Source organism: Schistocerca piceifrons, chromosome 1, assembly GCF_021461385.2.
Source record: "Schistocerca piceifrons isolate TAMUIC-IGC-003096 chromosome 1, iqSchPice1.1, whole genome shotgun sequence".
Lineage (NCBI taxonomy): Eukaryota > Metazoa > Arthropoda > Insecta > Orthoptera > Acrididae > Schistocerca > Schistocerca piceifrons.
The window spans coordinates 917,719,905-917,735,498 of record NC_060138.1 but is presented as its reverse complement, the minus strand read 5'-3'; the positions used below and the strand labels follow the sequence as shown (position 1 = coordinate 917,735,498).

The 15,594-nt window shown below is 34.9% G+C and overlaps 1 protein-coding gene across 11 annotated transcripts in view; it reads left to right on the top strand.

The window, feature by feature from the left end:
- The window catches only part of LOC124717168, a 344,543-nt gene that overhangs the window by 238,867 nt on the left and 90,082 nt on the right, over window positions 1-15,594 (top strand). For all 11 annotated transcript variants that reach the window (XM_047244021.1, XM_047244012.1, XM_047244004.1 and 8 more), the window contains exons 6-7: window positions 3,353-3,438; window positions 13,145-13,299. In XM_047244021.1, coding sequence (XP_047099977.1) covers window positions 3,353-3,438; window positions 13,145-13,299 — 241 coding nt within the window. The remainder of the gene's footprint in view (window positions 1-3,352; window positions 3,439-13,144; window positions 13,300-15,594) is intronic.

Here is a 15,594-nt window from a genome sequence, read left to right as displayed (position 1 = left end):
TTTCATTCTTTAAGCAGGAGTAATCCATTTAATAGTGGCAACCATTAGAATTACATCTATCCAATGTTCAGAACTATTCTTTCATTCCTTTCAGTGTATCTGCAACATACAAGCTATTCAGCAGTACCAGCAATATTAAGATGCAGACTTAACTCTAACACATTCTACCATGAACTTGTCTTTCATTATTCACAAATTCACCAATTGCAAGAATTAGAGGAACAAAAAAATACTATCTTGGCATTAAGTACAAAAACCAAAATGTATCTGAAGTTTTTCATCAAAACATAAAAATTCTGTTACATAAGAAAGATGAGATTCTCATACCACTACAGACAATCAATAAATCCAAGGCTATTCCTACAAAATGTGTTAGACATAACATAATATAACATCATTTGATATCACATAAGTTGAACAGATATACATAGAAAGATACATGCTAGTCTGTTTGTAAATGCTTATAACACTTGTATGTCTGTGTCAGACCTAAATCATTGCCCCTAAACCTTACTGCAACATATGGAGCATTTCTGCAGTGGATTTACCGAGTTTAAAACAAAACTGTACACAGACCTGCTGCTTTTTTAGGTCAACCATCACAAAACTGCAAACTAATGGAAACATAACAATGGAAATATGCTCACTAACAACTAACCAAATCACTTAGCTTGCAGCGAGATGCCACACTGATTCAGGAAATTTCAATGTAGTAGTAATTATTTGGACCAAAAATTCAAAAGCTGGTAACTTTTGGATACCATCTTATAACATCAGCTATGGAAATGAAAATGTTATTGCATTAAAAATATTCACTTTACATTCATAGATATCTTAACAACTGAAAATAGAGAAACACATTAGTAAATGCTACCACATTAATAAAAGAAATTTTAAATCCAGGGAAATATTAAATACGGAATCTCACAAGGTTTAGTGATTTGACCACCGCTGTTCTTGAGCTGCATAAATGATTTACCGGTACCTAAGATATTGGAGGATTCTGCATATGACACAAGTGTGACAGTCAGGTGAATAGTGAGACAAGCATACAACTGGTCCACAGAAAACAGCTTACCTTTTAAATTTTACAAAACTGATCTTACACATTTTCAAAAAAGTAAACATGTCTCACACATACTAGAAAAAGAGGACAACAGGTACACAGTGAACAAAAAATCTGTGAAATTTCTAAGCATCCCAATGGTAAAAAATTGTGGTGCCACCAAAATGTGGAAAAATTAAAGCATAAGCTCAGTTTTGCATGCTTTGCACATTTAAGTCTCTCTCACAGTGTTGACTTGCAGATGGGATTATTGGCATACATTGATACTTTCTCTCAGTTCTGCCCTATGCACAATCTTCTGGAGCAGTGAAGCCAAAGTAAAAAAGTATTTGTTACACAGAAGTGTACAGTGAGAATATAATGTACTGTTGACAACAGAATATCGTGTGTATCCCTCCTCAGAATTCTTACACTAATGTACCAATACGTTTATTCCCCAATATTTTTCATGGCTAATGATAAGAGTGTGAAATTCAAAACAGCTTGGAAGTACATATAATTTCCATAAAGCCTGTTCATCCCTGTCTAAGATTCAGGAAAGGACTATATATTCTAGTGCAAGACACTGTAATAGCTTACCACAATACATGAGGCAGAAAACTGGAAATTCCCAACTACTCAAAACTAAAGTAAAAGAGTAATTTATTAAACATTGGAAAATCCAGAATAGAATAATGACAGTACAGTATTATGAAAAGAATAAATTGCTGCTCATTGTATAGGGGAGAAGTTTAGTCACAGACAGGCACAACAAAAAGGCTAGTCATGCCTTCTGTAATTTATCAGATTTTTGGGGTTTGAGAGATGTAAATTCCATACAACATTAATGTTCACATTAAACAGCCTTTAACTTTACCATTATGTAGACAGCTCATATTTATGTGTAAAATTAGATATATATTTAGTTTAAAATATTTGATAAATAGAGGAGCGGAGTAATGGAAAAGGAACAGCAGTTTTTTTCTTTTTATCCCACAAAGTAGCATCTTTATAGCAATAAAGTAAACTGGAAGTAAATTCCATAACTTTTACTCTAAGAATATTATCATTAGTTGTTATGAGCTGTTCCTACATTTTGCAAAAGTAACCTGTAACAGCAGTTCCGCCAGTTAATATGTAACTAACCTTGTCCCATGTCCCTGAAGACTCTCCTTTGCAATGATGTGTGAATGAATGGACAAATTAATTTCTGATCCCCCTTTGCTTTCTGTCAATTTTAGGCTCTGCAGCTGCCATTGTACTGAATCCCAGCTATTTTTATTATTTTTAATATTTTATTCTGTCTTATATCATCAAAGATTTTCTTGGCATTCTCAAATTCCTAACATTCTGGTTACTTAACACCTGGTTGGAATTGCCTTTTTGGCATCAGCACTGCACTTTCTTTATCTCTCACTGGAAGTAGTAACTACAAAAGTATCTCTTCAACTCCTACTAACTTACCTGAAAGCATCCCATTCAGAGTTCTGCAGGAGCTGGGTTTCATATTGACTCACTCACTTCTTCCATATCAAATTCTCTCTTTCCTTCTATGACATTGCTGGTCACTTCTTCCTTGTTACACAAACTTTTTGTATACTTTTCACATCTATTTACTCTAATCTCTGCATTTGACCCAAAATTCCCATTAGTTCTTCTTAGATTCACACTTTTACATATTACTTCCAAAAATGTAATTAAATTTTATTGCAGAACTCTGCATTGTACGAGTTATTAGATCTTCCCCATTCCATTCACATATGGAGCACATGTGTGTGTGTGTGTGTGTGTGTGTGTGTGTGTGTGTGTGTGAAAAAAGAAGCCAACTTGATTTGTTTACAACAAATATGAACATTCATTTGGTGAGGCGAATATCAGGCAGAAGTCAGAATGGGGAGAAAAATATGGGCAGCCTACTTTTCAACAAATTACCTTTCCAGTTAAACAATGGAAATTTCAGGTTGGGATATCAACAATATAAGAAAAAAAATAAATTGCTACTCACCATAAAGATGACACATTGAGTGGCAGACAGACGTAATGAAAAGACTGTTACACGTTTAGCTTTCAGCCTAAGCCTTCTTCAAAACAGGAAACACACACACAAACATTGATTCACACAAGCAAGCACACTTTTCCTAATGTTGTTGACACAATATAATGAAAATATATCTTGCTTGTTGTTTTTTTTTTTTTTTATTTTGTACACCCCCAGTCTCTAACAACATTTGCATTGAAAACAAAGATATACTGAAACTAATATAACTTAGATAAACTAAGAAGTTCTTCTGTTTACAATTCCTTTAGGCACCAACTGGGAGGGCATCCTCTGGGGATAAAATTGCAGTTATATCATTTGGAACACAACAGCAGGTGCAGCCAGCACAATACAGGTATGTTTTACATGTTATTTAAGTATGTTCAGCATTTACAGTTGCAAATAAATACTTCAAAGAATGGGGTATTCCACCACTCTCTGTTTGAATGTACACTGATCTGGCCTTACAAGTTTGTAATGTAATAAAATATCCTTTTTTTAAGTCGAATATGGAACCCAATAACTTGAAATATTGTTATGGCAGAGAATATGATTAATCTTATAAATATTTCCAACCAGTTTAGATATTTGTGTTTGTAATACTGTCAGAAACATGGTTGAAAATTCAAACTTTGATCCAAAACACACCAAAATTGCTATGTTGTGTGAACATGGGGATACCACGACAGTTAATAGACTCTCATCATATATGTGCCATCATAATTACTTCTTCACCCATTCCTCACTGAAAAATGTAAGTTATTATACATTTGGCTTGAAGAAAAATGGAAAGAAATTAAATTTCAAAGAATTTCATATTTTACACTACTGAGAGCTCAGTGACTCATTTGTTTCTAAGATCAATGGTATGAGAACTAACTGTTTGACCCTTGTGCATTCCAGTTTTAATGGCTCCAATTATCCAAAGTAAATGTTACAGTTTGAGTTCTTTTCTTCAAGATTTACTCATGGTAACAACTTGGACAAAAAATATGGAAAAACAGCTTTGTACAGCCTGTAGAGCACTATTATCAGTCTGTACCACCCAGGAAGGTACTGAGGTATAATAGACAGTGTAACTGCTGCTAATGTATACAAAAATATTGTTACGGTGGTTATTATCTAGGAGAATATTTGCTGTGGTCCTATACTCCAACTTCATAAAAATGAACAGTATCGTGCTAAATAGTTATCAGATGCACTCCATAAAAACTGGGATTTAACAACATTTTGCTTCTAATGGGGCTTTATGTTTAAAACTTATAATATTGTTGGGATTCCACCTTGTCAATGGTAGGTCCTCCTTGTACTAGTAAAATCAAATGAAAAAAGTAAGATTTTTTTCATGTCTAATTTAATACAAAGGTCATAATTGCATGCAAAAGAAGCATATTTGTACTGAGGGAACTGCAGGAATATTGGGAATAAAGTTAACAGCAAAGACCTGTGGAAGATACTGGTAGCTTGAGAAATGTATGATCAAAACTGTCCATGAATTTCTCTAAATGAATGAAGATGGTGATTATGGGCCAGTATCCATCTTACTGTGTCTAAACACATACAACACCCAAAACAGGAAAGTCCATGTGGGTGGTAAACAGAAAGCCATCTATCAAGTGAAACTAGCTTGTGACTGTGGAAGTACAGTTTCAGACTATAGTATGAGTAGGATATGCAATTCTTTTTGGAGTTCTTGCTTCAGTTTTTGGCTCTTCCTGCCATTTTGTTGGTGATATTCAGAAATTTCATTCATTGCTGATTAATGATTTACAGTAGTGTTTCATTAATTCTGTCCTCTTTTATCTCCTCAGTAAATGTCGTTGGTAGTTGTATTAAAAGTAATATTAACAATGAAACATAACTAAAGAGATATAAACATTGCTTAACTTCTGGTAGATTTTCTGTTTATAGTGTTTATTCTAAGTCTTCCCATAAAATTTCCATGAAGTTTGACACTATCGTGGTGCGTGCCAATGTAGATATTCAAACTGTGGTTATTTTTGTGCTGAAAACCCAAAATATTTTGAGAGTATAGTTCATTTGTTATATTTTTTATTCATTAGGTTTCTTTACCTTTTTTATTCTTCCTCAGAATATCTGAATTAATAATGGTAGCAAATTCGATTAATAGTTGCAAACCAAAACAGAAATGTACCCTAATAAATTATCTTGTACAATGACTACATATACAAGATTATGATATAGAAAGGAAGGTGGAGGCTATTTAATTCAGAAACAATAAGCTTCCAAGACCTATTGGTGAAGCAAGTATCTTCATACCAGTGATACCTTATTTAAGGATTATGTGATGGATACTTTCTGACATTAAGTTAAAAATCTTTCCCTTGTTGTATGAAAACTTGCTCTTATTCATAGTGTATTAGCCAAGAAACTGCTGCTGCAACATAAATCTGATTATTATCCCTTATGTAATTATTCAAAGAAAACAAAGATATTTTAATTGATAGAATAGATGCACCAAAATAGCTGCTTGTAATAACAAATCTTTATTTATGACAGACTGTTGTGGCATTTATCACCATTGTTAAGTATGTCTAGACTGATGTGTCATCCATATTACGTCATTAGTGAACTGTCATATAACTGTCACTGTTTTAATAAGGTGGTAAATGATGTAATATATTGAAAATAAAATGGTAATTATGGTGTGACAGTAGTTTGACAGTTCAACTCTTACAACACTATGTAGCATCATAACAGTGGATCTGTCAAACTACTGTCACACCATGATTAACATTTTATTTTCAATATATTACATGATTTACTACCTTATTAAAATAGTGACAGTTATAAGTCAGTCCACTAATGATGTAATATGGATGTCACATCAGTCTAAACATGCTCAACATTTTTGCCTCTATTCTAATAATCATGTCATTATCAGATATATATTATCCTTATGGCCCTAAAGAAGAAATGTTTTAACTGCAATTTGGATACTAACATGAATGAAATGACTTCACTTTTTTATGCTAGTGATTAAAAGTCTCCATTACCCCATTTCAGTTTTGTTAATTCATGGTGGTTGTAACTCTTATCACAGTTTTGGATGCCAACTCTAACTTATCATTTTAGATGAAATATTTTAGTACAACTAAACTAATTATGCCCATTTATTACTATTTCATAAAAATATATACCATAAAGCTTTATAAATATTTATCTGCAGTTCACGTAAGTAATTTTGATTGCTCATTTTCAACAAATTAGTTCTGACCTGCTGACTCAAGACAACTACCTGACCTTTGAGACACCTCAAAGGAGGGCGAAGCGGCAGATACATCTCAGGTAATACACTCACTCTTCTGACTGGACATATTTCTCCTACCCTTCCCACTATAGTATCTGGCCTTTATCTAAGCCTCTGCTGGCTGTTTGGTATCTTTCATCCTCTGTCAAGTTCAATATGGACCTTAAGATGCCCGGGGCAATTTCATCCTTTTGTACAGCGCAGCACTGAATCTGCTTGTTAGATTTATTGTTAAAATGAAGTACATAAGTAATTAAGTTCAATCTGTGCATGGCTTTATATAGGTTTTCTGGTGACTTAATGGCTGTATAGCTTCCTGTAGGTCAGTAAACTGCTTATATTGTAATCATTATGATTCCTCCAGAATAGAGTCCAAACTTTCTGCATAAATGTGAATGTCCCTGCTTTGGGAGAGGAAAAGATGTAAAATCATTTACTTGATAGAATTCAAATCAATGACTCATAAATTTCACTCACAGATTCATGATTAATGTCAGCATTTTCATTCATTGTCATTTTTCAAAAGCCTGCGTGTACGGTTTGTAAATAATGTACATACTTCAAACAAATATGCAATTTTCACAGATACTCGACATATAATTAACTATTGGAAAGAGTAATTTATGTAATGAAATTCACAAAAACTATTACTTTTGCACAAGCACTTAGTCAGTATGTGAAAATTTGGAAAACTGACTATTGATTTATTTCCTTATTGGTGACACAGGTTTCCACAGCAGATTGCACCCCAGAGCCAGCGTCTACCCTTCTGGTCAGCCCCTCAACCCCCACCAGTTGGCAGGCTGCCCCCAGCACAGTCATTTAGTAGCAGTCCATCAGAGTCAGTTTCTTCTTCAGGATTTCGGCCTATTCCTAATCCTGATGTTGTGCGTAATTTTCAGTCATTAGAATTGAGGCCAACCCAAGAATCTTTGCAGTCTACACATAATGCAAAAACTTTTCATCCCCTTAGTCCACACTCATTGTTTACAACTCCTCAGACAAGGGTTAATGTCCCAAGTAGCAACAAAGCTTTCCAGAAAGGGTCATCTCCTGTCAGTACTGCGCTTACACCATCAAAATATTTTGTCTCCTTTGGAAACAGTAGCCAAGCAACATATGCTCAGAACCTGCCTGGTATAATATACTACACACCACTTGGTGATGAAAATTATTCGTTTTTTAATCTTGGTGGTTCATATTTCCAATCTGCTCCCTCTGCTTCTCAACAGTTTAATGTACAGAACCAAAATCATTTCCCAGTAAACCCACCTGTGCATGTTAATGCAAATTCTGCAAATAGAAATGGAGAACAAAGCAACTTTAAGGTACTGAGACCACTTACATCTATGCATGAACTTCCATATAATGAGAATGGGAAACCACTTTTCAGAGTGGCTGATGAACCTGATACTACAAGAAATGCAGATGCATTAACAGAGAGTTCTTCAAAACTGACAAAAATGAGACAAGGAGCCTCACAGATTCAAATTAGCTTCCCTACTGCTTCTGTACAAGAATCTATAAGGCATCAGGCAAAAGTGCCTGCAACTCTTGAACAACATGGTATCACATACTATAGTGAGCCCAGTGTCACAGATGGGATTAGAAATTATTATGAGCCTAACATTTATTCCCACGTGTCTACTAAGCATCACTCACCAGAAGAGAGAAATACAAATGGCCAAATTGCCCAAAACCATGTGAAACACAAGGAAATTCCATCAAGAGTGGAATATTTACAAAGGAAAATACCAAATATTGGGAGCACACTGTCTGCTTATGACAGCCACACCCAAGATTCAAATGCAAAACTTCTAAGAGCGACAGCAACACAACAAAATAAACATCATGCTACTCAACTGAGTCCAGAACCCAGACAAAGACCTAACAAATCATCTGGAGGAAAGCTGTACCCTGACCAAAATGAGAGAGACTATGATGAAGATTATGTCAATGAAAAGGATGATGAGAATCATTTTTTTCAACCTCCACCAGATTTCTTTGAAGGTGTTAATAAGTTTAGCCACATAGAGAATCCATTTGCTGACATAAATTTTGACTTTGACACATACATAGAGAAATTAAGAGGTGAGATTCCAAATCAGAAAAAGTTAAATGAAACTAACACAAAGAATACTAAATTGAATGATTCAGAACTAGAAAATAATGGAGAACTTGAGACAAGTGAAGAAGGAACAGCAGTTGAAGAGGAAGAGGATGATATAACACAGAAAAGTACCGACTCTGGTTCTGGAAATGCAGAACCATCTTTCAGTGAGGAAACTGCAAAATATTCTCAGTCTTCTGTTGATAAATCTAAAACTGAAACAGTTCCAGTTGCTACCCACAAAATCAATAGGAGCAGAGGGAGGCAGAGAGTGTATGTTCAACAAGACTTACAAAAGAAGTTACCAGCAGTACCACTGCAGCAACCGGCTAAACAGCGTGGAACTGTGAGAATACCAAATAATCATCAAGTGACACAGAAGACTCATGTGACTGAAGCACCTACTTCTTTAAGGGGTAAAGAATGGCAGTACAAGTTAGCTGAGGAACCAACATCTCCTGTTGATGATAAGGGAAAAGCAGTTACTGCTCAGCAGTACAATAATTACAAAGGCAGTCAAACCTATGATCACACAACTCATAAAAATATTCAAAAAATCCCACAGACTGTCAAAGAACATGCACAAACCAGTGAAGATTCTTATTATACCACTAGCTCTAGAACACATTCTGCTTCTGATAAGGAGAGGCCGTATACTGATTATGCAGCACAGGAGGAAAGGTACGAAACAACAATAGCAGGATATGACAATACATACAATCATGGTAGTGAAACGACAACCATAAGAACAAAATCTAACAAAAGAAAATTGCCAAACAGACAGAACTCTGACAATCTGCAAGGGAATTATTTTCAAGGAGGCAGTCACACATCTTCAGAACCCACAGAAACAGAACAAAAGCATCACACAACACCAGACAGGAAACTACTAAAACAGGGACAGAATTTTTATACACAGGATTCTGAATGGCAAGGGGTTAACGAAGGTAAAATATCTGCACAGCATCCTGTACCCATTGACACTAATGCTCCAGGTTACATCAACAAAGAAATACCAGTGAAATATGTTGACACAGCTGCACTGAAAGTGGACTTCACTGAGAGCAGTGACAATGATGAAACCATTAAAGCAACATTTAAAGGAAATGTTGTTAATTATTTACCCAGAAATCCAAATCATACCCACATTTCCGACACCAATATCTCAGATATTCAAGAAAATAATAAAATTAATGTAATAGGTAGGCAAAATAGAAGGCATCCTGTCTCTCTGAATTTACAGTCTTCTTCTAACAGAACATCACCTACTATCTACACTGGTTATCCTGTCCTAACCACTGATACCACAATTCCCAGTGCTCAGTTGCTACAGACAACTTCAAAGACTCATGCTGTTGCAAGGAGACCTTCTGCAAACCAATTAACAAGACTGAGAAGCAGGAGACCTACAAGTACTTCACTTCCAAATGACAGTCTGAATAATACTGACTACTCGCCTACCTTACCTCGACCATCATTGACTGTAAATCCATACAGCCAAAGACCATCACATAAAGAAACAGCTGAGCAATCAAGAATTATTAAAAGGCCTAAAGACTCTGACAGTGACATCGAAGAAACATATAACAGACCACTTCCAGCAAGGAGTCAGCTGATCAAGGATGAATATGGAAATGAAAACACTATCAGGTAAAAACTTACTCTATTTCATGTCATTGCATTGCAGAGTATTGGGTTACATTAAAAATGTTAAATACTTTAGAAAACTGATTGAGGACTGACATAACAGACTGTAGTACCTCTCTAAGTAGATATTTCATAACACAGTGAATGATACCGTTAAGTACTTAATATTATCAGTAAGTCTTAAAAACAATGATTTTCTTTGCCTGTTCTAAAATGCTGTTCACAATAAGGTAAGTTAACACTTGTAAGCGGTAAATTTTATGTTAGGACTGAAGAAAATCATGTAGGATGGTCAAATCAAACAATGGAAAATGCCGGCTAGAATAATCACAATATTATGAAAAGGATAGAGTGCTGCTCACCATATAGTAGGCTACTGAGTCATAGATAGTCACAACAAAAAGACTGTCTAACAAGTAAGCTTTCATTGTAATTAGACAATACACTCATGCAAACACAACTGCGTGAGAATGTGTGTGTGTGTGTGTGTGTGTGTGTGTTTTGTCTAATTTTGATGAAGGCCTTTTTGGCCGAAAGCTTACTTAGTGTAGAATGATCATTTTTTTACTCTTTCAAAATGATACATGCTACATTCATTGCATGTTTCATTCTCAAAAATCACTCACCTACCATTTTGTCTTTGTTTGCATCATTCAGCATCTTTGAGAAACTTAGAAATGACATTTCAGTGAACAGCAGCTAAGTATTCACAACAATTTTTTGGCTATGTGTGGGAGAGAAATCATAATGAACAAGCAAATATGAAGTCTGCAGAACTTGAAACAAGCTCTTTTCTGCATAAAAATTCTACTTCAAAATTATAAATCCAGGTTTCATTGCCATTAACAGTTTCATAAAAGTGCTACTTTTTTTTTAAAAAAAAAAAAAAAAAAAAAAAAAAAAAAAAAAAAAAAAAAAAATTAAGCATTTCATTGCTCCAAGAGACATGATGAGCTATTTGCTCCACTGTCAAAGAGTGTGAAATCCAAAATAGACAAATATTCCTGTAGTTACTGAGTTACAACAATATTCTCTTCTTTGGCTTAAAAGATAGATTTCACAATGGAAACAGATTCAAAACTGAATTTGCCATTGAAACTACCTGAGTCTTCAAATACAGTATAATCTCCACAAAACATTGCAAAAATTCCAATCCATTGATGAAATCTTCTCGGGATATCAATTGTGTCGCAGTGTTGTCTTGAAGCAGTGTTGCAACAAGTCCCCTACTTGTCATCTTTAGGTGAAGATGACAAGTGAGCGCCTTGTTGAAACATTGCTAAAAGATGACACTGCCACTTGGCTGATATCCTGAGAGGATTTCATCCATGGAATTTGCTAAGAAAGCATGCATCCCATGTAACAGTGATCCACTGTAAGTCTTTGAAAAAGAAATTGTCACATAACTGCTCTTACTTTTCTTGCATCCACTGTGATGTCTTTTGATGTTCTGTGACAAAAGCTATGTAAAAACTGATAACAGAACCTCTATATCTTGGCTGCAGTGCATATTCAGATAGGTATAAATAAGCAAAAGTACAAATTGTTACTTGTTCATGTGGAGTAGCACATTGCAGAACCTCTTTCAGCAATCATGCTATTTCGGACAGATGGTAAAACTATGTGCTACTGTGGATTGACAGTAAAACCACCAGACACACAGAAAACAGCAAACAGGATAATATATTCATAATGGATTGAGTCTGTGTTGAACATTTTTGCCAGATTTAGCAACATGCACATCATTAGAAACATTTAAAACCTCAGTTCAAACATTCTTTCTTGGATGAGAAATGTGTGCGTTTTACTGCTAGACTTTTATGGCAGCACTGCCATTTAAATGATTGTTTGCTTTCAGAGCATCAAAATATTTTCATAGTAGTATGTTCTAGATTTTTAAATCATTCAGGTATGATACAGTGTGAAATCATGTTTAGTTTGTAATACTTACTGCAACAGGTATGGAAGGAGTCAAGATAAACATTCAGCATATAGTTGAAATGCTGTGTGGTTGATTGCCCCATAACCTACAGTGGAATTATTGCTGAGATTTTGGATTATGTCATTCTTCAGAATTAACAAACACGTGTACATGGAAGTACACCTTCATGGCTACTTTGTGCCAATACAGCAGCCCAACAGGGCCAAAACGTTAATATAGTAAATGAGATAGTTGATAACAGTCCTCAAAACGAGTTCACATAAAAAGCAAATAGTTTTTAGGCTCCATAAGAACATGAAGAGTGTAGGGGGATTACTAACAAGAAAATTCAATATTTCCTGGTGACATTTTCTGGCAGGGTAAATACTGATTATTTATGAGGATCAAAGGTATTTACAACTTTTATAAGGAAGACAGTTTCAGTAATCAAAAATCAGAAATAGGACTGTTTTATGCCTAAACAATAACTGGGCTGGTGCCAGTAGGATATGGTAGACATTGAGAGGCAGAGTTTTGGATTCAGGTATATCTTGTAGGTCAACAGTTAACAAGTTAATGACAGATAAAGGCCAAATCCATTATTTGTGTTCTATTAGACTACTTAGAGAGTGTTATTGTGTGTGTGTGTGAGTGTTTTATTAGGTTTATAGGAACTGTACTAAATTAGTGGTGTCCAGCTTAAGAACCAAATATCTGTGTTGGTTCCACAATTCTTTTCTGTTCAGGCTTACATACATTATCCTCTGTGCGTTGTTCATGTAACACCCAAAAATTAAATAATTCTTGGAAATTTAAAAGCTAAAACAAGGCATACCTTAATTGTGCACTTGGATGGTGTTTTACCATTGTCTTCTGTGTCTAGAACAAGGAATAAATGTGAAGGATATAATCTTCTTTGAGAAGACTTGGTGTGATTTTGAGTATTATGAAATTATTGGCATGGTATTACAGTACTGCAAGAGACCTTTTATATGATCTCACTCCTGAACCAATTTAAATTTCTGTGCTTGTAGCAGTGAAGCATCTGAATCGACACCATATTTCTCTGCAGCTATAATCAGACTAAATCGTATAATGTTTATATGTGACAGGGTGGAACCCAGCAATAGTTACCAGCCACAGCCACAATCTGCAGTTCCTACAAATCCAACCATCTATAATAGCTCACAGCAATATGACACAGCTGCTCAGTATGATCCTTATTATAACAACTATGATGAAGATGTTGAACTTTATCGAGACATTGGTAAGTTTGGCACATGCATGTCATGTCATGTTCTCTCTCTCTCTCTCTCTCTCTCTCTCTCTCTCTCTCTCTCTCTCTTTCTTTCTCTTTCTCTCTCACTCACACATACACTCACAGAGTTTCTATATTACTGAATTTAAGGAACTATCACATCTGCTCCTACACATTTTGACAATTATTTGCAAACACTTTTGGGGTGTTATTTAGTGTTGGGGAATGATATGTTACTATTCTTTTGCATTTTTATACAGATTTTATACTGAAAGAAGCTTGAGGGCATTTCAGACCTATGTTAAATAGGACTGCCAGGGCCATGTGTCTCCATGTTCCAAAATATATAATTTTAGAACTAATTAATAAGGCTTATTTTACAGTTTTGCTTTATTGTCTTGTTTGTAAACAGGTTTTCTGAAGAATTTTTACTAGAACCATACTCTTCATGGTTACACTATGTCTACAGCATACTCCACTATATCCTTACCCTCCAAGAGTGAGGCAAAAGGGCATTTAGAAAAGCCCCCACAGGAGTTAGGAATATAGGAGAGAGATACTGACAGATTGAAGCTACAGTGAGACTGCCTAGATGGTTCAGCTATTGAGAGCATTGCCTATAAAAACAAAGGTTCAGGTTTGGATCGTTTTTGGTGCGCAGTTTTAAACTGGCAGAACATTTCATCATGTCTTCTGATTGTTTTCCATTTACACCAGTCTGCTGTGAAAAGTATCTGAACCAGACATGTATCTGTGTCAGCGTACAATAGGGAAGAGTGTAGTGTTAAATAGAAGTATGGGTCTGACATTTTTATTTAATTTATTTATATTGTACATATTTCATGAATCATTATGCATGGCTGCCAATTACTACAGATTGACAATAAATGTTATGGATTTATCATTTTAATTTGAGAGGTACTAAAAAATTACGGAAATAAAAATTTTAAAATATGATGATTTAAAAAAATCGGAAAAGCTACAGTTTACATTTTGCTAATCATATGCTATTAATATGTTTTATAGTTAGTAACAATTTCCTTCCTGAGAACATAGTAATACCGTCTACAAATGATTTTGTCACCATAGGTTACTAAGAGAGGTTATGCTGAGTCATCACAAAAAATTTTCAGTCTGCATGTATCACCGTAATGAACAGAAATATAACTGCTTTCGAACTGAATGACATCTTAAGGTTCAAGGTAATTATCTGTAAGCTGTTGTGGTTTTTCTGACCAGGTGCAATAAGATTGTCGCTCAAAAGAGAATTACCTTCAAGCACCAGTGAAAATCCAGATTCTGTATTAGGCAAGTTTACACAAATTCAGGAAGAGGCTGTGGACAAGGAAGGGTTGTAAATAGTTTTGTTTAAAACACTGAAGACAGGCCTGTCCTTTAACAATGGAAATGGGTTTTGTTTCAGTTTTTTATTTTATTTTCATTAATAATTTTTGAGATATGTGTTTATTGATTGTGCAGTATTTGAAAATTATAGAAATGTTTCTAAAGCACCCTTTGTTATTAAACTAATTTTTAGCCTCTTGCACTTAACCTGATTTTTTTCATTTACAATAGTTTTTAATCCTGGAAAATAATCTTTATTTGGGGTCAGAAAGTACCTGAAATATAACATTTTAAGACCTAAACCAGACTACCAGTTTTCAGAGTTTTCTGGAGACCCTGCACCATATTTGCCTCTTCTCATTGTTGGCAGCTGTGATTATGTATAAGCAAGCTGCCTGGATATGGAACAAGGCAGTACATAGCTTGTAAATATCTGTCAATAGAAATAAAAAAGTAATAATCACAACAACAATAAAATTTCAGTATGAGTAACAAACTTTAGAGTGCATGTGTATTAAATGTTATTTATCCTCTACTACCTTAGATGACATATGAGGTGTGATCAGAAGGTAACAGGAATTTTTGTTTTTCTTAAATTATCTTCATTTATTCATCATCAACATCAACTTTGGACCCTTCAAAGTAATCCCCCACAGGTATAATGCACTTGTGTAAATGCTTTTTCCATTCTTGGAAGCACTTCTGAATCTCACTTTTCATTATGGTATTCAGCTCCTTCAGCGATTCCATGTTTACATCGTCAGTGGTGGTAAAATGACATCCTTTCACTGTTCTCTCCAGCCTCAGGAATAGAGAGAAGTCGCAGGGGGCCATGTCTGTCGAATATGGTGGCTGAGACGACATGACAGGTGTTTTTTTTTTTTTTTTTTTTTTTTTTTTTTTTTTTTTTTTTTGCCAAGAAATCACGAAGAAGCATTGATGTGTGTGTGTGGGATCAGT